This window comes from Sinocyclocheilus anshuiensis, unplaced genomic scaffold (genome assembly GCF_001515605.1).
Source record: "Sinocyclocheilus anshuiensis isolate Anshui unplaced genomic scaffold, SAMN03320099.WGS_v1.1 scaffold3437, whole genome shotgun sequence".
Lineage (NCBI taxonomy): Eukaryota > Metazoa > Chordata > Actinopteri > Cypriniformes > Cyprinidae > Sinocyclocheilus > Sinocyclocheilus anshuiensis.
This window is the reverse complement of record NW_015556002.1, coordinates 153344-171398: the sequence shown is the minus strand read 5'-3', so window position 1 is coordinate 171398 and position 18055 is coordinate 153344. Positions and strand designations below refer to the sequence as shown.

General features: G+C 37.2%; 1 protein-coding gene across 1 annotated transcript in view; it reads right to left on the bottom strand.

Annotated features, from left to right (window-relative positions):
• LOC107676128 (E3 ubiquitin-protein ligase DTX4-like) overlaps nt 1–16452 on the bottom strand; it is a 19533-nt gene extending 3081 nt beyond the window's left edge. The window contains exons 1-6 of the mRNA XM_016470652.1: nt 16108–16452; nt 15693–15907; nt 7095–8139; nt 2384–2445; nt 2103–2264; nt 1695–1756 (exon numbers count right to left, since the gene is read on the bottom strand). Of these exons, the coding sequence (XP_016326138.1) occupies nt 1695–1756; nt 2103–2264; nt 2384–2445; nt 7095–8139; nt 15693–15907; nt 16108–16109 (1548 nt within the window). The 5' untranslated portion in view covers nt 16110–16452. The remainder of the gene's footprint in view (nt 1–1694; nt 1757–2102; nt 2265–2383; nt 2446–7094; nt 8140–15692; nt 15908–16107) is intronic.
• Between the last annotated feature and the right edge of the window lie 1603 nt (nt 16453–18055).

The window sequence follows — 18055 nt, the reverse complement described above, 5'->3', positions numbered from 1 at the left end:
TTGGATGGGATAAATGCAGAGCACTAATTCCGAGTATGGGTCACCATACTTGGCCACATGTCACTTCACTTAAAGTTCCTACATGCTCGCATTAAAAATGTGTTATGATTGGATGAAACAGAAGCATCCGGATTTGATTAGGGTATAAATGCTGAGTCAACATATTTCTCCTGGTCACACTCTGCAGCCAGGACTGTATGACTGTCACCTTTTCTAGCAAGAAAATAAACTTTCAAAAGACTTCATTGAAATGGAAAATTGCCAAGACAATGACAAATTAATTTGCACCAAAATACTGTAGAAATATATTGCACCGTAAAATCCTTAATTAAAAAAAGCACTTATTTTTACAGTCTTAAAGGGGTCACATGATGCTATTTTAAAGATCATTATTTAGTTTAGCTATAAACCCGAGCCCGACCCGAACCCGAAGCTATTCATTAAACATTAACCCGAACCTGACCCGAAACCCGAAAGTATTTCGGGACCCGTCGTGCTCTGGGTCGGGTAGCAGACCTCTAAGTAACGCCCCTTTCTATAATCGCGAGATTCAGCTTTCAACATAAATGTAAAGACGGTCCATAATGTGCTTAGTTTTACCATCAGTTCAAGCCCGAAAGGGGAACAGAGTCACGTGACAGACACAGTGGTGATGCTGGTATGTATTTGCGGTACACAAGCCACGATTAAGAAAGCTGACTCCACTGTGATGTGACCCTGTCTCTCTCACACACACACAACGTGATACTCTACACGGCGCAAAACTCTGCATTTGAACAGTCAATAGCAAATACTTAAACTATTAAGAAAACATACTTACAGTAGCTGATTCAGAATAAGCGCCAGATTGTCATAGCAAAGTCGGAATTGACCCATTTCTTTTTTAGAAATAGCCTTGCACAGCCAGCCTTGTAGGCTACTCTCCTAGGTTCACAAAACTGTCGTCCATAAAATGCGTTGCACAAATTCTCACACATCTGGGTTGTGCTGTTCTGTTGTAAATAAATCTTAACCAATGATTCCTCATTGCATCTACTTTCGGAAGGCCAAATAAAGTGCTTTTGCTTTCACACAGAAACACAGCGTCTCCCTGACATGGCTGCATCAACACTACTGCGGTTCCTGAAACCACACCTTCTTTCTTTGCATGAACATTTGGGCAGCATTACGCAAATATTTCCACATCGTGACGTAGAGATGTGGGGGCGTGTTTGAATGAGGCGTTTTAGCCCGGTCTGGATCAGCCTTCTCTTTTAGATAGAATAAATCCTTTTGTGGGAGACTTTGAGCTTTGTAACTCTGCAGATCTTATACCCGAACAAATAGCTACTTAACACACTAAAGAAAAGGAAAAATAGAAATTGCATCATATGACCCCTTTAACTAGGCACAATTACATGGTTAGTTACATCTTACTATATGCATTTATATGTGCATGTACGTGCAGAATTTCATGTTTATTTTTTACAACTTGAGAGAAACATAGAACGAAAAATACGTTCTTTCTAAAATAAACTAATGTGCCTTTGAAAAAGACACCAACTTTTCATGTCTCTTCATGTTTTCCAGGAGGATTCGTTAATACAGGTCTACAATGCTACTTGGCCTGTGTACACTTTACTGCCAGCTCAGATTTGCTGCCAGGTTTAGATTACATAACGATTAAAGGAAACAAAGTAACAACGATGTCTTACTTCTTCTGGCGGATTCCTGACCTTCTGCAAGTACCTTTTTACCACTTCCTCAGGTGTTCTACCTGGAAAACAAATCACTTATGTTTAGTATGTAGAGATTTCAAATTTCATTTGGTGTGTATATAAATCTGCTGAATGGCAATCGATGGCGACAGCTGGTAGAGATTGGTGGCTGCTGCATTTATGTTTCAGTGGTTTCCTCAAGTATAAATCTGTTATACCAAGCAAGACTTCTTTTGCCACTATAGTGTACTGTGGCATGAATTGATAAAGTGCAAACTTACTTAAGGACTTTGGTCATCGCTTCTGCAGTAGCAGCTTTCAGAAACAAAATCATGAAGCAACACTGCAGTACAGCGTGTTTATCTGTGAATTTGTCTATACGTACAAATACCCATGCATTCTTACCTTTGCGTGCTTGTTTCTTGGTGGTCTTGCGGCAACACTTCCCAATGCCAGGAATTGGTCTTATGTCACTCTTGTTGACAGGTGGGGGATGCAGAACTAGTTTTGGTGGACGGGTCAAACATACTGGTAGTCCTGCTGCACTCATCAGAATACCCGTAATACCTGCAAAGCATCATAATGCGTACGTTTTAATAGATTAGAATGTATAAACTAGAATTAAGTTATGTACAGCCAGCTTTTCATTTCTGAAAATGTATAAGGAATGTGTCTTATTTTCCTACCAGCTAAAGCCGGATGGACAGTGCTGGAGTCATTAAGATTCTTCACTGGTACTGTCGGTACCCTAAGAGAGAGAGAGAAAAAAAGAAGCTCTATAAGGCCAATGGACACACTGATTGCTGTCTTACTTAATGTTCTCCTATATTGCTAAAATGCAACTCTCACCAAAGCGACAGATCTGAAACTAAAAACTTCAAAACTGCAATATCTTTCCCTCTTGAAACTGAAGATTTTTTTTAGTGTAGGGGTGTTGCAATATACTGTGATATTTCAAATATAAAATACTGATATTGTGTTAACGCTACACATTTGATAATATACAGCGCAAGTAACTGGTATCTGGTTGACACTCCCAACACAGTAGGTGGCAGTATTGCCTTATTGGTTGCTACCCTGCATAAAACAAAAAGAAACCTTCCACACACTCATATTTTGAGTGTATTTCATTGGCCGTACAAGAGAAAACATAAAATAAAGTTAAAGATGACTGACTTTTATTTGAAATTCAAAATTTCTATAGATATCATGATAATGCTGTGTAAAACTAGGACACAGATATTCTACCAATTTCTTCATTACCAAGAATTTTCCCAGCAACCTATTGAATTTCTAGGGTACAACATGCAGTTCTTGTTCAACGACTAACGTGCACATAAAGCATTGTTCTGCCTCCAACATCAACAGTTATATGATACTTAACTGAAAGTGCATTTTGACACTTCGGCTAAGTATCAAATGACTATTTACTATTATATAAGCAAATTTTTGGTCAAATCAGTGTGAAAAATGAGGAACAAAATACCAAACGCATCTCACAGCACGTTTTGTTGTCAAAAAAAAAGCAACTCTAATGTACAGCCCTTTTACTTCCCTCTTTACACACTCAATGGTCTTTTATGCCGTGTTTTCTCACACTTATTTTCTTATCTCCTTTTACTGCAGTCTGTTAGTTGCTAGTCTTAAAAAAGCTATGGCTGTACATAAATACATTTAGAAAAATGTGCATGAATGTAGAAGCTGTTAATACACTTTCAAATGCACACAGACACGCTTTAAAAGTCTGCTGTCAGAAAACATCAAATATTTTGAGATTAACAGTCAATGGTTCACTACTAAGTCATCAGGCAGGCGATGAATCATATTTCACTTTGACTTTACAATGACCAGTCATCAATTTAAAAGAAATCAGGGAGAAACTTTAGCTAAAGCATATTCTACACAAAATTCTTATTTTGTCTTTGCATAAAAATGCAAAATGCATGATTTGGAATTACATCTGAAATGCTACATTTCAAGTGTAACAGTCTATTTAGACATTTTCTGACATTTTATTGTCAACGGGTGCATAGCTGACCTAAATAGCAATGCCTCCGTTTATGGTTACATTTGCTCATTGTCATGCTCCCATCCTTCCGAAACTCAAATAACAATACTTTGCTGATACCAACAAAGGATACTATGTCAGATGACATAGAAAAAAAATGAGCTGTGATGTGACGATTAGGGACAGGTGAATCTGAAATCAACAACTTCACAGTAATATTTATGAAAAATGGCACTACGAATGAAAAAGGAAAGGTTTTTGACACTGATAAATTAATTTGTTAACTGCCACACTTTTTTTCCCTCTTGAATAGAAGTTCTGTTTGCAGCACGATTTTATTCACACGAAAGTGAAAACTGAACCAAATATGCTGAAGTGGTTAAGTGGTAAAGGAAGGACTTGTTGCATGTTTGTTCAAAATGATGACAGATTAGCTAACAGATTATAATTGGCTAAAACCATTTTAGCCAATCATAAACACTGCAGCAGTAGTTGTTATTTATATGCCTGTTTTGTTTTCCATTGAAATAACATAAGTGCCTGACATTGGAGGGTAGATGACTGTTTGGGTAAGGCCAATGGGGAAGCTTTTGACCTTCACTGACCCTTGATCCTGCCTTTACAACAGAATTGTTGCTTTGTTTTCTCTCAAACACATGCTCAACAACTGCTGCTCTATGCCTCCAGATGGCTTTACGTCTTAAACAGAACGTACCATTAGAAAGAGCACCAGACTCACACCATGTTCTCACACATGTATGTAACACCTGTGTTCGATGATTTAATTTGTATTTGATTTATAATCTAGCCGTGGTACAATTTTTAATAATATATCGTCCAGCTGTCTTTAGCATGTAACATCATAATTAGCCACAAAAGAGTCAAAATACCTCAAATCTGTTCCTGGCTGTATTTACACACAGTTTATTCTCAAACTACTGAAATCCACTCAAGCTTCATCCTAAACCCCTATCACCAAATGTCATGTCTACTAATGCTTCAGGAAACACTGGGACACAATCGTTACAACAGTCAACGTCGAAACCTTTTGCTCGTCACCCCAAATCCTTCCAAACGTAGACATGCACACACACGCTACTATGTCAAATGCTTCAGTGAGAGAGCATTGTGTTGCTAATGCAGACCAGCCCATGTCTTGTCAACAAAGGTTGCTGCAGAAACCCAGCGTGAACATGAAATCACGACTGAGAGCTGCGGGAAAAGCCAGAGAAACAGCTATAGACATAAAGGGGGTGGGGAGGGAACGAATAAGACCATTCTTTCTCCAGATGGTCATCAAACAGAGCAGACATGGATGATTTAGCAGTGTGAGAAACACACTCCCACACAGAGGAGGGGTAAAATACAAGAACACACTAATACATGAGCTGAACTCACACCTATTAACACTATACTATATATATATATACTGGTCATTTTAGTCAGCAAAGTCTGTTTCCTGAAGTTCACAAAGGTTTCCAAGCAGAGTAACCACAGGTTAATATTCTTTGGCCATTGTCTGGTTGTCAGTAGAACATGTCGATAGCATCCGGAAAGTGCTAAATTTGTTAATTATGAACAGTTTATTTATTGTTTTATTAGCAATAATTTTTATTAAACTGTGTATCTTTCTTTTAAATAAGACAACATTTTATATTTTGTTATCTAATGCAGTGACATTCATACATCACATTGAGTGTGGCATAAATATCCAAATAATACATAATATTATATGCAAACAACATTATTATTGTAGGACCTTATAATAATATAAATATACACTACTAGGGATGCACCGAAATGAAAATTCTTGGCCGAAGCCGAAACCGAACAAAATTAAACACAGGGCCGAAGGCCGAATACTGAACACGGAGTTTTTTTCCCCATGTATTTTGCCAATTTTTTTTTTTCACCATTGCATAAATTAAAAAGTCAAAATGTGCTTTTTACTGTTTTGTCTTGTTTTTCAAAGACAAAAAAATTACAAAACAACAATTTAAAAATATTTAACACTGAACACTTTTAACATTCTAGCAGACATTATACCAACAAAGCACAATTTAACTTAAAATTAATAAGTTAGTAAAATAATAACTGTTGTAATGATTATTATCATTATTATTGTCTTACTTTTTATTTTATTTTACAGAACAACAGTAGAATTACAATACTAACATTTATGAATGTTGATAAGAGTTCTTGCTTTTTTTATTTTTGTTGACAACAGATTTATAAATGAGTCTCATTACGAATACGTCGTACGTATCGCATTGTCACATGCCTTGTTAAAATTCATAAAAATGTGACTGAGCAACTGGCGACTGTATCAGCGCAGATTTTCCTCGCGCTTTGGACTTTGAACCCTGGTTAAAAAGCAGATCTGCTGCGAGTTCGTGCAGCGCTGTCACATGCAATCCGCGCCTGTATTAGAAAACATAACGTTCTGCAGTTTTTAGTGTTTAGGGCCATTTCGCGATTTCAATCATCATACAGTAACCAGCAACAATCATTCCTTCCTCTTCTCATTGAATACATGCGATGCAGTACTAAACAGTCTCTCGCTGTCGGTGCTTGTAATGATTTTTGCGTCTTTCTCCAACAGTTTAAATGCTTCCACACTGCCCTGGTCTAAAAGCTTCCACACTGCTGACGTGTGTGCTGTATAATAAAGAGTGCGCGCCTCTCACTCTGCGCTGGTTGCTATTTGATCGCGTCATATCATTGTTCGGTACAATTTATTCGATCTTTTCGCTTGTTCGGCCGAACGCCAAAAGAGCTTTTTTTTGCTATTTTCGGCCGAATAATTTCGGTTGCCGAACATTCGGTGCATCCCTATACACTACTGTTAAAAAGTTTGAGGTCGGAAAGTTTTTTGTTTTTTTTTATGTTTTGAAAGAATACAGTAAAAACAGAAATATTGTGAAATATTATTAGAAAAGTTATATGAAATTGTATTTAAATATATTTTAAAATGTAATTTATTTCTGTCAGGTAAAGCTGAATTTTCAGCATCAATACTCCAGTCTTCAGCATCACATGACCCTTCAAGAAATCATTCTGATATGCTGATTTGATGTGATTTGATGTATGATGACATTTCTTTTGGAAACCATGATTTTTCAAGATTTTTTTTTTTTCAGTAGAGCATTTATTTGAAACTAAAATCTTCTGTAATTTTATAAATGTCTTTTTTTGTCACTTTTGATCAGTTTAATCCATTCTTGCTTAATAAAAGTATTAATTTCTTCCAAAAAAAAATAAATAAATTGTACTGACCCTAACCTTTTTAACGATATTGTATATTATAAATTTAAATCATAGCATAATGAAATAAACTATAATGTGTACTGGGGGAAACTGAAAGAGAAAGGTAAAATGGCTTTTCTCACCCAGAGGCAATAAGGGCCCGTGACTGTGCCATGGCAATTCTCTGCAAAGCAGGCCGACTAAGCCCTGTCAGACTGGCACGAGATGGCAGAGGGGCAGCACAGGCAGCAGAGCGTTGAGAAGGCAACGATGTTGAAGATGACGTCAAATCTGTGGATGATGAGCGACTGGTTGATGTGTTAATAAGCATGGCAGTTGGAACAAATGTTGCAGAAGACGAAGAGCTTGGGGCGGATGAAGGATGCTGATTCGGCGATGGCAGAGTTGGAGGCGGTGGGCGGCTGGAGGAGACTGAGAGATTGGCAGTGCCCGATGTGAGAAGAGACAATGACTGATCAAAAGTAGCAGAATTCTTGGCTTCTTCCGAGAGCGAGCATTTTAAAGATGTGCCATGTGGTAGTGTATGAGAATAGGAGTTTAAAACAGACATGGACGCAGAGGTGGATGTAAGTGTCCCAAAGTTGGATTTAGGACTGTTTGGCTTTGTTGCACGTCCCAGTGTCTGTGATGAGGTGCCATTTGCCTTTACACTCAACACCAGCATGCACTGCTGGCAGGTGCATGGCTGTCCAGAAGGAGCGAGAGATGATACCGAAAGTGTCCCGCTTGGGTAAACCGCACTTCCTTTTCTACTCAAGGTAGATCCAGAAACACCTACCCCAAGAAGTGCCCCGTTTGAGCCCCCACCTGATGTAAGTCCTTTAGCAATGCCTCCAGACCCTGAGCCTGTACCCCAAGCCTGTGAGGTTTTAGACAGTGGCCCAGAGACTAGTGGGTAAACCATGTCTGAGTGTCTCTGGATGCGCCGCTGCTGCTGTGTTTGCCTGTTAATCTGGGTCATGGTCTGGAAGTCCACAAAGTAACAAAAGCCCATCGATGTCAGATCCAGCCAGGGTTGCTGTCGGTCCCATGCTGCTTGCAAGGCAATGATCACCTCCATGTCATAGGTCGTCCAGGAACCTGCGTCATTTTCCCACTCCCATATCCAACCTTGGCCTGGTGCTGAGGTGGGGTCATAGAAACTCCGTCGCACTGGTCTTAACGTACCTGAGGAGGTAAAACGGTAGGGTTATGAATCAATTATAATAAAGTAGATGTAATCAACCAGTTATAGGGACTGTGTACTTGTGTTCATGTGAAGAAAGAAATTCATGAACATCTGAGACAGCATAAGGGTGAGTAATTGATGAGAGACTTTTCATTTTTGGGTGGAGTATCCCTTTAAATAAAGTGTTTTCTTACAAGAGAGGCAGCCTGTCAACATGTTACACATGTCATTTTTATTTGATCATCAGTAGCCTTAATTCTACTTCTTTTCTAAGTATCAGAACAATACTGCATCAAAGACACCCAAGTGGTATTATAGGAGGGAACAGCAGGATAATAATTGCACAATGTCTTCAATGTAAGCATTCAATTCCCCATTATATCCAGTGAATGCCTATTGTTGTGTTTTGTGCATGTTTAAATTTAAACCCATTCATCAGAACAGAAATGGTTTTATACTCTTTCTAGATCAGATCAGGATCTGGAGGGTTTAGGGTAATACTTCTTCAATCTAACTAGGGCAATACATGCGACATCCATTTAGCTAATGCACAAAATACATTTAAGAATTTATGACAAAGTGCCGGGACACACAAAGAGTAAGCAAAAACCCATATGAATAAATAGATTTGAGCATAAAGCAAAGAGCCGCTGAACACAAAAGACCCACTGAGGCATGAACTTATCACAAGAGGAGAACTGGGAATATACTGAGTTTTAGAAGCAATAAAACCAGTAAAAGAACATGTTCTCTTTTTAACAACCAGATACACCTACTAGTACAAAACACTAATTAAGTACACATACTACATTTTTAAAAATCTGATTATGTCAGTTTTACACGTTGCATGATTTTGCAGATCTAATGTAACTTCAGCCAAATTATAAAAAGCACATTCCAGAAATTAGGTGGAGTAAAGCAAGACATCAATATGCTTCGATCATCCTTCATTGTGTCTGAACTCACTTTACCAGCTGTGTGCCTCAATCACAGTCATTCCCTTTCAGCTCTATTGTACCTGAATGAAACAATGTCTTTTGGTATTACAGATGAATGCCATGCTTTTTTCTGTTGCTGTTTATGAGAAGTCATTTCACTGAATTACAGTCAAGCTAATGATAAACACATGTATTATGGGTTCATGTGGTATTTAACTGCATGTGAGCGGCACATATGCCTTAAGGCTGGGACACTCAAATTATGTATCTCAGTGGCTGCTTTTAGAAAAAGTGTTCTGGGACCAGAGAATAAAATAAGCTTGATGAATACACACTACCATTCAAATCTTTGGGGTCAGCAAAATTTTGTAATGTTTTTTTTTTTTTTAAAGAAGACTGCTTTTAATTTAATAATGCTTTAAAAAAACGAATTTTGTGAAATATTATTACAACTTAAATTATATTAAAAATTAAAAATGTATAATGTCATTTATTCCTGTAATGGTAAGGCTGAGTTTTTTAGCATCATTACTCCAGTCTTCAGTGTCACATGATCCTTCAGAAATCATTCTAATTAAGTTAATTAACAGAGTTAATAAAATGTCTAAAGTAGACTCTCAAAATAAAGTGTTACCTAATCAATAATCAAACAACAGTTGTTGTTTAATATTTTTGTGGAAGCCAGGATTCGATGATTAATAGAAAGTTCAAAACAACTGCATTTATTTGAAATAGAAATCTTTCATAACATTATAAAATGTAATTAAAGTCACTTAAGATCAATTTAATGCAATTTAGCTAAATAATCATTTAAATTTCTTGAAAAAAAATTTTTTATTATGTGCTTTTGCATTAAACTTGATTTCAAAAATGACTTGATGAAATGTGACACATTTTGTGAATTAATCCGATTATTCTACCAATTAATGTAATTTTAGTTTTTCAACCCTCACTGTAAGCAACACGGCATGACACTCCCATAAGGCTCTCAACAAGGCTTTAAAATTCAATATTTCCTGCAGTCTGATATCACAAAAAACCCTCTCTCATCACATACATCAGTAAGTAAAATAAATGATTCCATCAGTATTGATCGTGACGAATTGAAATCATGCTATTTAATATTACTACATGTCTCCGTTCAATAGAGTCTGTCCTGTGCCTGCCTCCTCTCAACACTGCAGTACAGCAACAGATGGCCATGTCCACTTTCACATGCCAATCATACTGCCTGCACTTAAAGTGTGCAAGCTTGTGCTAGTATGCAAGTGGGAGTAGAAGGCTGTGCTACAGCGGATCATAAACTGTGACATTGGGTTAAGGATCCCAGGACCTTTTCAGCAGCACAAAGCCCTACAGCAGGTGTACAGGGACTGTCCATCTGTTTCCATTGTTGTTGGCTGAGTGCCTCCATCATGGTCCCCACTTTTATTTCCCTCCCGTCTTCAAAAGTAACAACTTTATTCCCCTCTCTTTTTAAAAAAAAAAAAAGATAATAATTTATCAGATACAATAAATGCAATGAATTATAAATGCAAAATTATTCTTTTAAAACCTCTGATATATGTTTTATCTAGTTGAGTATACTATAGTGATTAAATACGATCACTGATGGATGGGGGTTAACATTTCTTCCTTTATGTATTGTTTTCTATTATAAAATATTTTCTGTTCATGTTTCTAGACTTCTGTCATTTATAAAGTGTAAATCTGGATGGCTACAAAAGGTCAGTGGAAATCTAAAAATATTAACCAATCATCAAATACTGTATATGACTGTGACAAATGAGAAGGCAGCTATTTGAAAATGAAGCTTGATACTTAAAAAACTTTCCTTTGTATCACAGCAAAGCTGTTAGACTGGAAAAGCCTCCTTTAGAGAGACTCATGTCGATCAGCATCATGTTTTCGTCGTGGTACATGCAATTATTAAACAATTTTCTAGAATGGGTCACATTGTTAACTGTGACTGTGATTTTGGTGTGAACACATTTAGTGTGTAAAAATTTCTCCTCTACTACATTCATAATGCCTTGAGGAGGCCCCCAGATAGAATCGGTGTCACCGCGCACCACAGGGGGTGTCCCATAACCCATTGGGCTTAAGTAAAACTGAGGCACACAAAGGATCCTTATAGCATGAATCCAATGGAAAAAGAGAGTTAGAGTTGTAGATAAAGAGAAGAAAAAGAGGCCATAAACTAAAATGGTTTTCAGCACTGAAAATGATAAACTGTAGCTTGCAGCTCAAGCAACACAAGCAGAAAGCAAACTCAACAACTATACTGCATTTACATTTAATCATTTAGCAGACGCTTTTATCCAAAGCGACTTACAATTGAGGAAATACAACAACGATTCATCATAAAGAGGCAAATAAACACAGGAAGTGTTTGTAATGCAAAGTTTCAGACATTGTTCAGATTAGAAAAAGCAAGACAGGGAGGGATTACGGAAAGAGAAAGCTTTTTTTTTTATTATACTACCATTCAAAAGTTTGAAATAATTCAGATTTTTTTTTTAAACGTTTTGAAAATTGAAACAAAGGCTGCATTTAGTTTATTAAAAAAACCTGTAATATTGTGAAATATTATGACAATTTAAAACAAAACAACTGCTTTCTATTTTATAGTTTTTAAAATGTAATTTATTACTGTGATGAAAAGCTGAATTTGTAGCATCATTACTCCAGTCTTCAGTGTCACATGATCCTTCAGAAATCATTCTAATATGCTGATTTAGTGTTTAATAAACATTTCTTACTGTTTGTTGAAAACAGGTTTTGCTACTTAATTTTTTTTTTTTTTTTTGTGGAAACCTTCATAAACCGTCATTCAAAACTTTGGGGTAGAATTTAAAAAAAACATTTATTCAGCAAGGATGCGTTAAATTGTTTAAAAATAACAGTAAAGCTATTTCTAATGTTATAAAAGATTTCTATTTAAAATAAATGCTGTTCTTTTAAACGGGGAAAAAAAACTAAAGGTATCAGTTTATCTGTATTTAAAAAAAAAAACTTTTTTGAACTTTTTTAATTGAGCACCAATAATTACTGATACTAATGACACTGAATACTCAAGTAATGGCTGCTGAAAATTTATTTTTGTCAGCACAGAAATAAATTACATTTTATTTTACAATATTATATATTTTTTATAATATATTATTTTGCTGTTTTAAATTGTAATAATATTTTACAATATTGCTGTTTTTACTAACCAAAAAAATGCAGTCTTGGTGAGCATGAGACACTTCTTTAAAAAACATTTAAAAAATCTTTATTATTATTTGACTGGTAGTGCATGTGTGTTCATGGGAGGCAGTGACACCAACAGACATGATTCACAGAATGGTCAGCCTGAAAGAAATTATTTCAGCCCAACCATGTGAGAGTCACTGGATGAGGAGAAACACAATCCTGCCCTATGTGGGTGTGAGTGTGTGTGTTATACTAATCTCCAGACTGCAATGGAAAACAGAGTAACTGACGGCACCCCAGGGGCCCAGATTTGATGAAACTACACACTAGCCTGTTGCACAATAACAACCACTCCCCTTTTCTTCCCCCCTCAATCAATCTTTATAGTTTCGTTCTTTCCCATGGAAGTGTTCTCATTTCCCTGGGTAGTCCTTTAAGGAACTTCACTCTCTGTGTACGTGTGTCTGAGCAAGTTACTTTGCAGGTTTTTAGGGCAAGTCTTGACAGAGCGATTAAGGTTGCAAATGTCACTAACCTCATCTTAGTTTGGTGGCAAAACATTACCTGAGAAAAGCCTGCATTTCAAAACAATTTGGGTGTTAGCAAAAAAAATTGGGGAGCTGCCTGGGTGTGTGTATCTGTAAACCATTATTCACATTAGGCCTGTGTGGTTATGAGTGTCCTTGTGCACTTGATTACCACCAATGCACTTTATCCACAGGGATAAATAGGCAGTTTTGGCCCAAGAATTTGCTGTGAGTCACTTTAATCAGGGTCTGCAAACATACAGGACTTTAAACACTTTACATATAAAACTAAAGAAATAGAGGTTTAGTCTGACTAAAATCTGAAAAAATGGGTGGAGTTCTGTAACAAGCTGTGTTTACTAGAGCATGACATGCGTGCCTTTTTTCTGCACCTATATTTTCACACTCCTTCGATTTGTGTTGTCCAGTCATACATATATCTACTTTTAATATTATATTGTTTAACATATATTGCCTGTTTATGGCAAAAAATTTAACTTGGTCTCATATTTTGCTATGCAATGTGTGGCTTATATATATCTGCCATTGTATATCCTTCTAAAACAACAGCTGCCTAGACAGACAGTGGACATTATTCAATGTCACACTTCAAAACTCAAATAAGTGCATAAGTACATGAAGTGAAGGTGCGAAAACAACACATCAAAACTGCTGAATGCAGACTGCAAGAGTATGTTTACTACAGAGCTTAGATGTGCTTTTAAGTTATAAATCATAAATGATATGTTCGTCACTCACTTTTTATCAGTTGCGGGGCTATGTTTTCAACAAACTGATTAGACACTTAACTCTCAAGACGTTTTAACAATTATTCCATAAAACGAACAGTTATCTGTTACTAATACTTGTATTTTTAATTACTCAATGACTAGTCTTTTCTTTAGTTTCACCAAGAGATACTAGCACTGATTCCTTTGCTACTAGTCATAGCTCCAAAAGAGTAAATCTTTACCACTTGATTCAAATGTACAATGTATTCCAATTGTTGCTGGATTCTATTCCAATTGTATTCATGAGATTCTAGCATTTATGTATGGAAGCTTGTTTCCACCACGGGATAAAAAAAATGTGACTATCTCACAATTCGGACTTCTTCTTTCTTGCAATTCTGATGTTACATCTCACAAGTCTGACCTTTTTCCTCTAACTCAGAATTGCATGAAAAAAGTCAGGATGTTAACTCGCAATTCTGAGAAGAAAAGTCTGAATTGTGTTATAAACTCGCAATTGCGATTGAGAAAAAAAAAAAAAAAACTCACAACAGCGAGAAACAAAGTCCAAATTGTAAAATAAAAAGTAGCAGTTACCTTCTTTTACTTTCTTTTGTGGAAGAGACAGGCTTTCATATTTACAGCTTGGTTAGGTTTAGGGTTGCACGATATTGGAAGAAAATCACATTGCGATATTTTATTTTTCTGCGATATATATTGCGATATGAAAAAAAAAAATCACCACATGACTTGAATAGTTTATTTGGGAAAAAAAAATAATCAATGATTGGGGTGATTTTGTAGGCGAGTAAATCAGCATAGGAAATAAACAAATTACAAGCATAGAAATATTTTTCAGGTAAGTCTAACAGTATTTAGGTACAGAAATTGAATAATCAAATGTAAAATAACACTGCATAGTCTTCTTCACTGTATAAACTAAATCTAATAAATCTGTGTTAAAGCTACAAAAGTGATTTTTCTTTGTGTTTTGTTGTTTGATTAACATTCATAACACAGAAATCCTCAGGAACATTAAACTGCTGTAAACCAATATACTGTTACACATCCATTTTCTTTCTCAATTGTTTCCCTTTAGCTAAGCCATAAGCAACTGCGTTTACAAGGATACTTGCAGAGCACAGTATTTCAGGCACAAATAGACGCAGACGTGAACAGAAATTAGTGTTCATGTGCATCTGCGTGGCTCTCACCATGTCTACACCGGATGCGCGCGACAAAATACAATGAACCCATTATAATAAGTGATGCTGTCTACACTGGATGTGGTGCGGCACGACAAATCCCCGACAGTAAACTGATGCCGCGTTCTCTTTATGACGTACTGACACAAAGTTCAAATGATTGGCAACGGTCGCTTTGTAGCGTTCAGTGTAGACAGACTTTGCGCTGAAATACGTGCTTTCATGGCGTCTGCCGTTGCTAAGCACAATACAAACAACGATTCATCATAAAGAGGCAAATAAACACAGGAAGTGTTTGTAATGCAAAGTTTCAGACATTGTTCAGATTAGAAAAAGCAAGACAGGGAGGGATTACGGAAAGAGAAAGCTGTGTACTTACAGACTGTGAGTCAGAACTGCCGGCATTTTAGTCTAACGTTACTCTCCCAGGATCAGTAAACAGTCCTCCATAAAATGTGCCGGCGATCCACAGCACTAAGTTGATGTATTCCCTCAGCGACCAGCACAGATCAGCTCTAGGCATGACGAAGCGGATATCATCCTCTTTTGGAAGACCAAACAAAGTAGTTTTGCTTTCACAACGAAAAACACAGCGGCCTAACGTGAGCGAAAGCCCCGGCTTAATAGTGAGGTAGATATGTGGGGGCGTGTTAGAACGAGCTGTTTTAGGTAGGTGTGGCTGACTCTTAATTTTATAAAGAATATCTCTTTGGATTTGAGACTTTAGTCTTTGCAAATGTAAATATCTTCTTTATGCACCAAGCTTGTAACACTCCAAAGAGAAAGGAAAAAATGAAATCGCATCATATGACCCCTTTAAGACAGGTTTTTTTTTTTTAGGTCCAGGATCACAAATAATAACATAACAGAATTTTCAATTAGATCGTTATAAAGAATGAATGTAAAAGTGGCTTGCCACAGGTAGAGTGCTGCGCCGCTGATCTTCATCTTACCGGTATCTTGTCTGAACTGATGCATGGAGTGTAGATCGATGATGTAGGGCGACAGGCGGCTGTCAGCTCGGCCTAAAACGACGCTGCCGCCGCGGAGATCGCTTCTTATCACCGCCTCTATGTGGTGAGACACGGCTGGGCTGTACGGCCGCCAGCGCCCGTGCTCGTTCAGCCATTCCCAGACGACCACGGCGGAGGCCAGCAACTTCGTGTCCCTACAAGTACAATAGAAAAACTAGTTACGCATCACTTTCCGTTTTGTGAACGCGTGAGCACAGATTTTCTCATGTTAAGCACTGTAATGTTGTACTGGCTTGTCTGTATAACATCGATAAACACACGAGTAACGTTATGTGTTTTGAGCTGGCATATTGTGATTTCCTACATATAAAATCGCAGGTGTAACGTTACTCACATTTTTGTAGGGAACGCTTACGCGTGAGATCGCAGCATCAGGAAAGAAATCTCCGTATCACTTCTTCCATGGCTGGGCTTGAGAGATCCCAACAACTCCTTACGAGTGTCAACAAAGAGTCAACGGACCAATATTCTTCTTCCTTATTCTACACATTCGGCGTTGACTGTTCCTCGGTTTGTGCTTCTTCTCCTTCTTAATACTTCCTTGCGCAACGAGGTGCGGTTTATCGAAAATCGTGTAGAGTTCGAGTAAACGATCTCTGGTGAACCCCTCGTGGTTTTGTGTGCAGCGAAGTGACACCCAATAATACCTCCCCAGCGTTACACACCAGTGTGAGTAAAAAAAATGCCCAACTCGTGTTGGAAAGTCCGATTCATTTCCGCGAATCGGTTCTTTCGAACAGTTCGTTTGAAAGAACCGCTTGATAAATAGTAACAGTAGTATGCTGGTTACTTCGTCACAGCGTGATTTAAATATGCGAATATGAAAGTAATGGGCTGATTTCGGAATAATAGCATGCTGCCATTATTGTTCTTAATCGTATTCCAAATTTGTTATAAAGTATGAAAGCTGCGTGCAGCCACGGTTCTCGATCCAATAAATCGGTGAGTTGGTTTGAGAACCGCTCGGACCGATTCAGTTTGATTCGTGAACAAGGAACGATTCGTTCACAAATCAGACGTTGCTAACCTTTTAACGCACCACAGATGCCGAAACCTGTTTGGTTGGTCATGTTTTTTCATGTAGTTTGCAGGTGAGCAAGTAATATGATGGATTTGTGTTGCAACAGAACGAAAAAAAGCAATAATTCATAGATATTATCTAGTAACTGCATAAATGAAAAACTGACCTATTTTTTTGCCGTTTTAAGTTGTAAACTGTTGAATTCTATGTATCACTAAATATGATAAAACATAAGACACAGAACATCACCAAAACATGCATTTTTATACAAAACGTTTTATACACGACTCACGAGACTAAAAGTAATTAAAGCATGGCTTGTTAAGCCAGGCCAGAGTCATGTTAAATTAGTGACACTTCTGCTGGTAAATATGTTTTGTATCTATTTTTGTTATTATAAACACAAGTAGAGTATTTTGTTACCCAGTTAATGTTTTAAAACCTGAGAATAAAAACGGGAAGTCCTCTAAACAAAAAAAGTGCTATGAAACAATGTATTACATACGATAATAGGCTATTACAATGTAATACAATGATTGGAATCTAGTTGTTGAGAACACGTTCACATTTTCAAACACAGGAGGGAAATATTCAGTTCACACGTGATAGAGATGTAGCTATGTCAGGTAATGGATTTAATAAGCTTATGCTCTGACAATGATCTTTGGTTCAAGACTTCTTGAAGGTCGACATTTCCACAATAGTATCCAGCTGCAGACCCGCAGCACCAGCAGTTTCAGCAACTAATAACTGTATAGGTCTACAACTAAATTACACAAGATGTATATAATGTTTATAACATGCTTAATATGTCATTATAAAATGCATACATAGAGTATGACGTATCGTGTGTAATAAAAGCAAATGACCCCTTAAAAACCGTAAGGTGGCGCTACTCTTTTAAAAAATGTAAGCTCCGCCCCTCACTTCCGGTTCTGAAACTGCTGGTGCTGCGGGTCTGCAGCTGGATATATCTCCGACATTTACGTCGTTGCGCCATCTGTCGTTTATATAGAGAACCTCACCAGGAATTGTCGCTACTGAAAATAGTCGGCAAAGGATCCTGTTGAACTCCTAAAATTATCATTTACAAATACATAACAGTGCAGTGATGTAGGATACAGACCTTCTCTGATATGAAAGATTCCAGAAGCATTGGCGGTAGGATATCCTTGATACAAATAACAATACCAAATTGATTAATATGAAATTGGTGTAAATTTAATTCGTAACTGCCACGAATGCCGTTTATATTTCATAG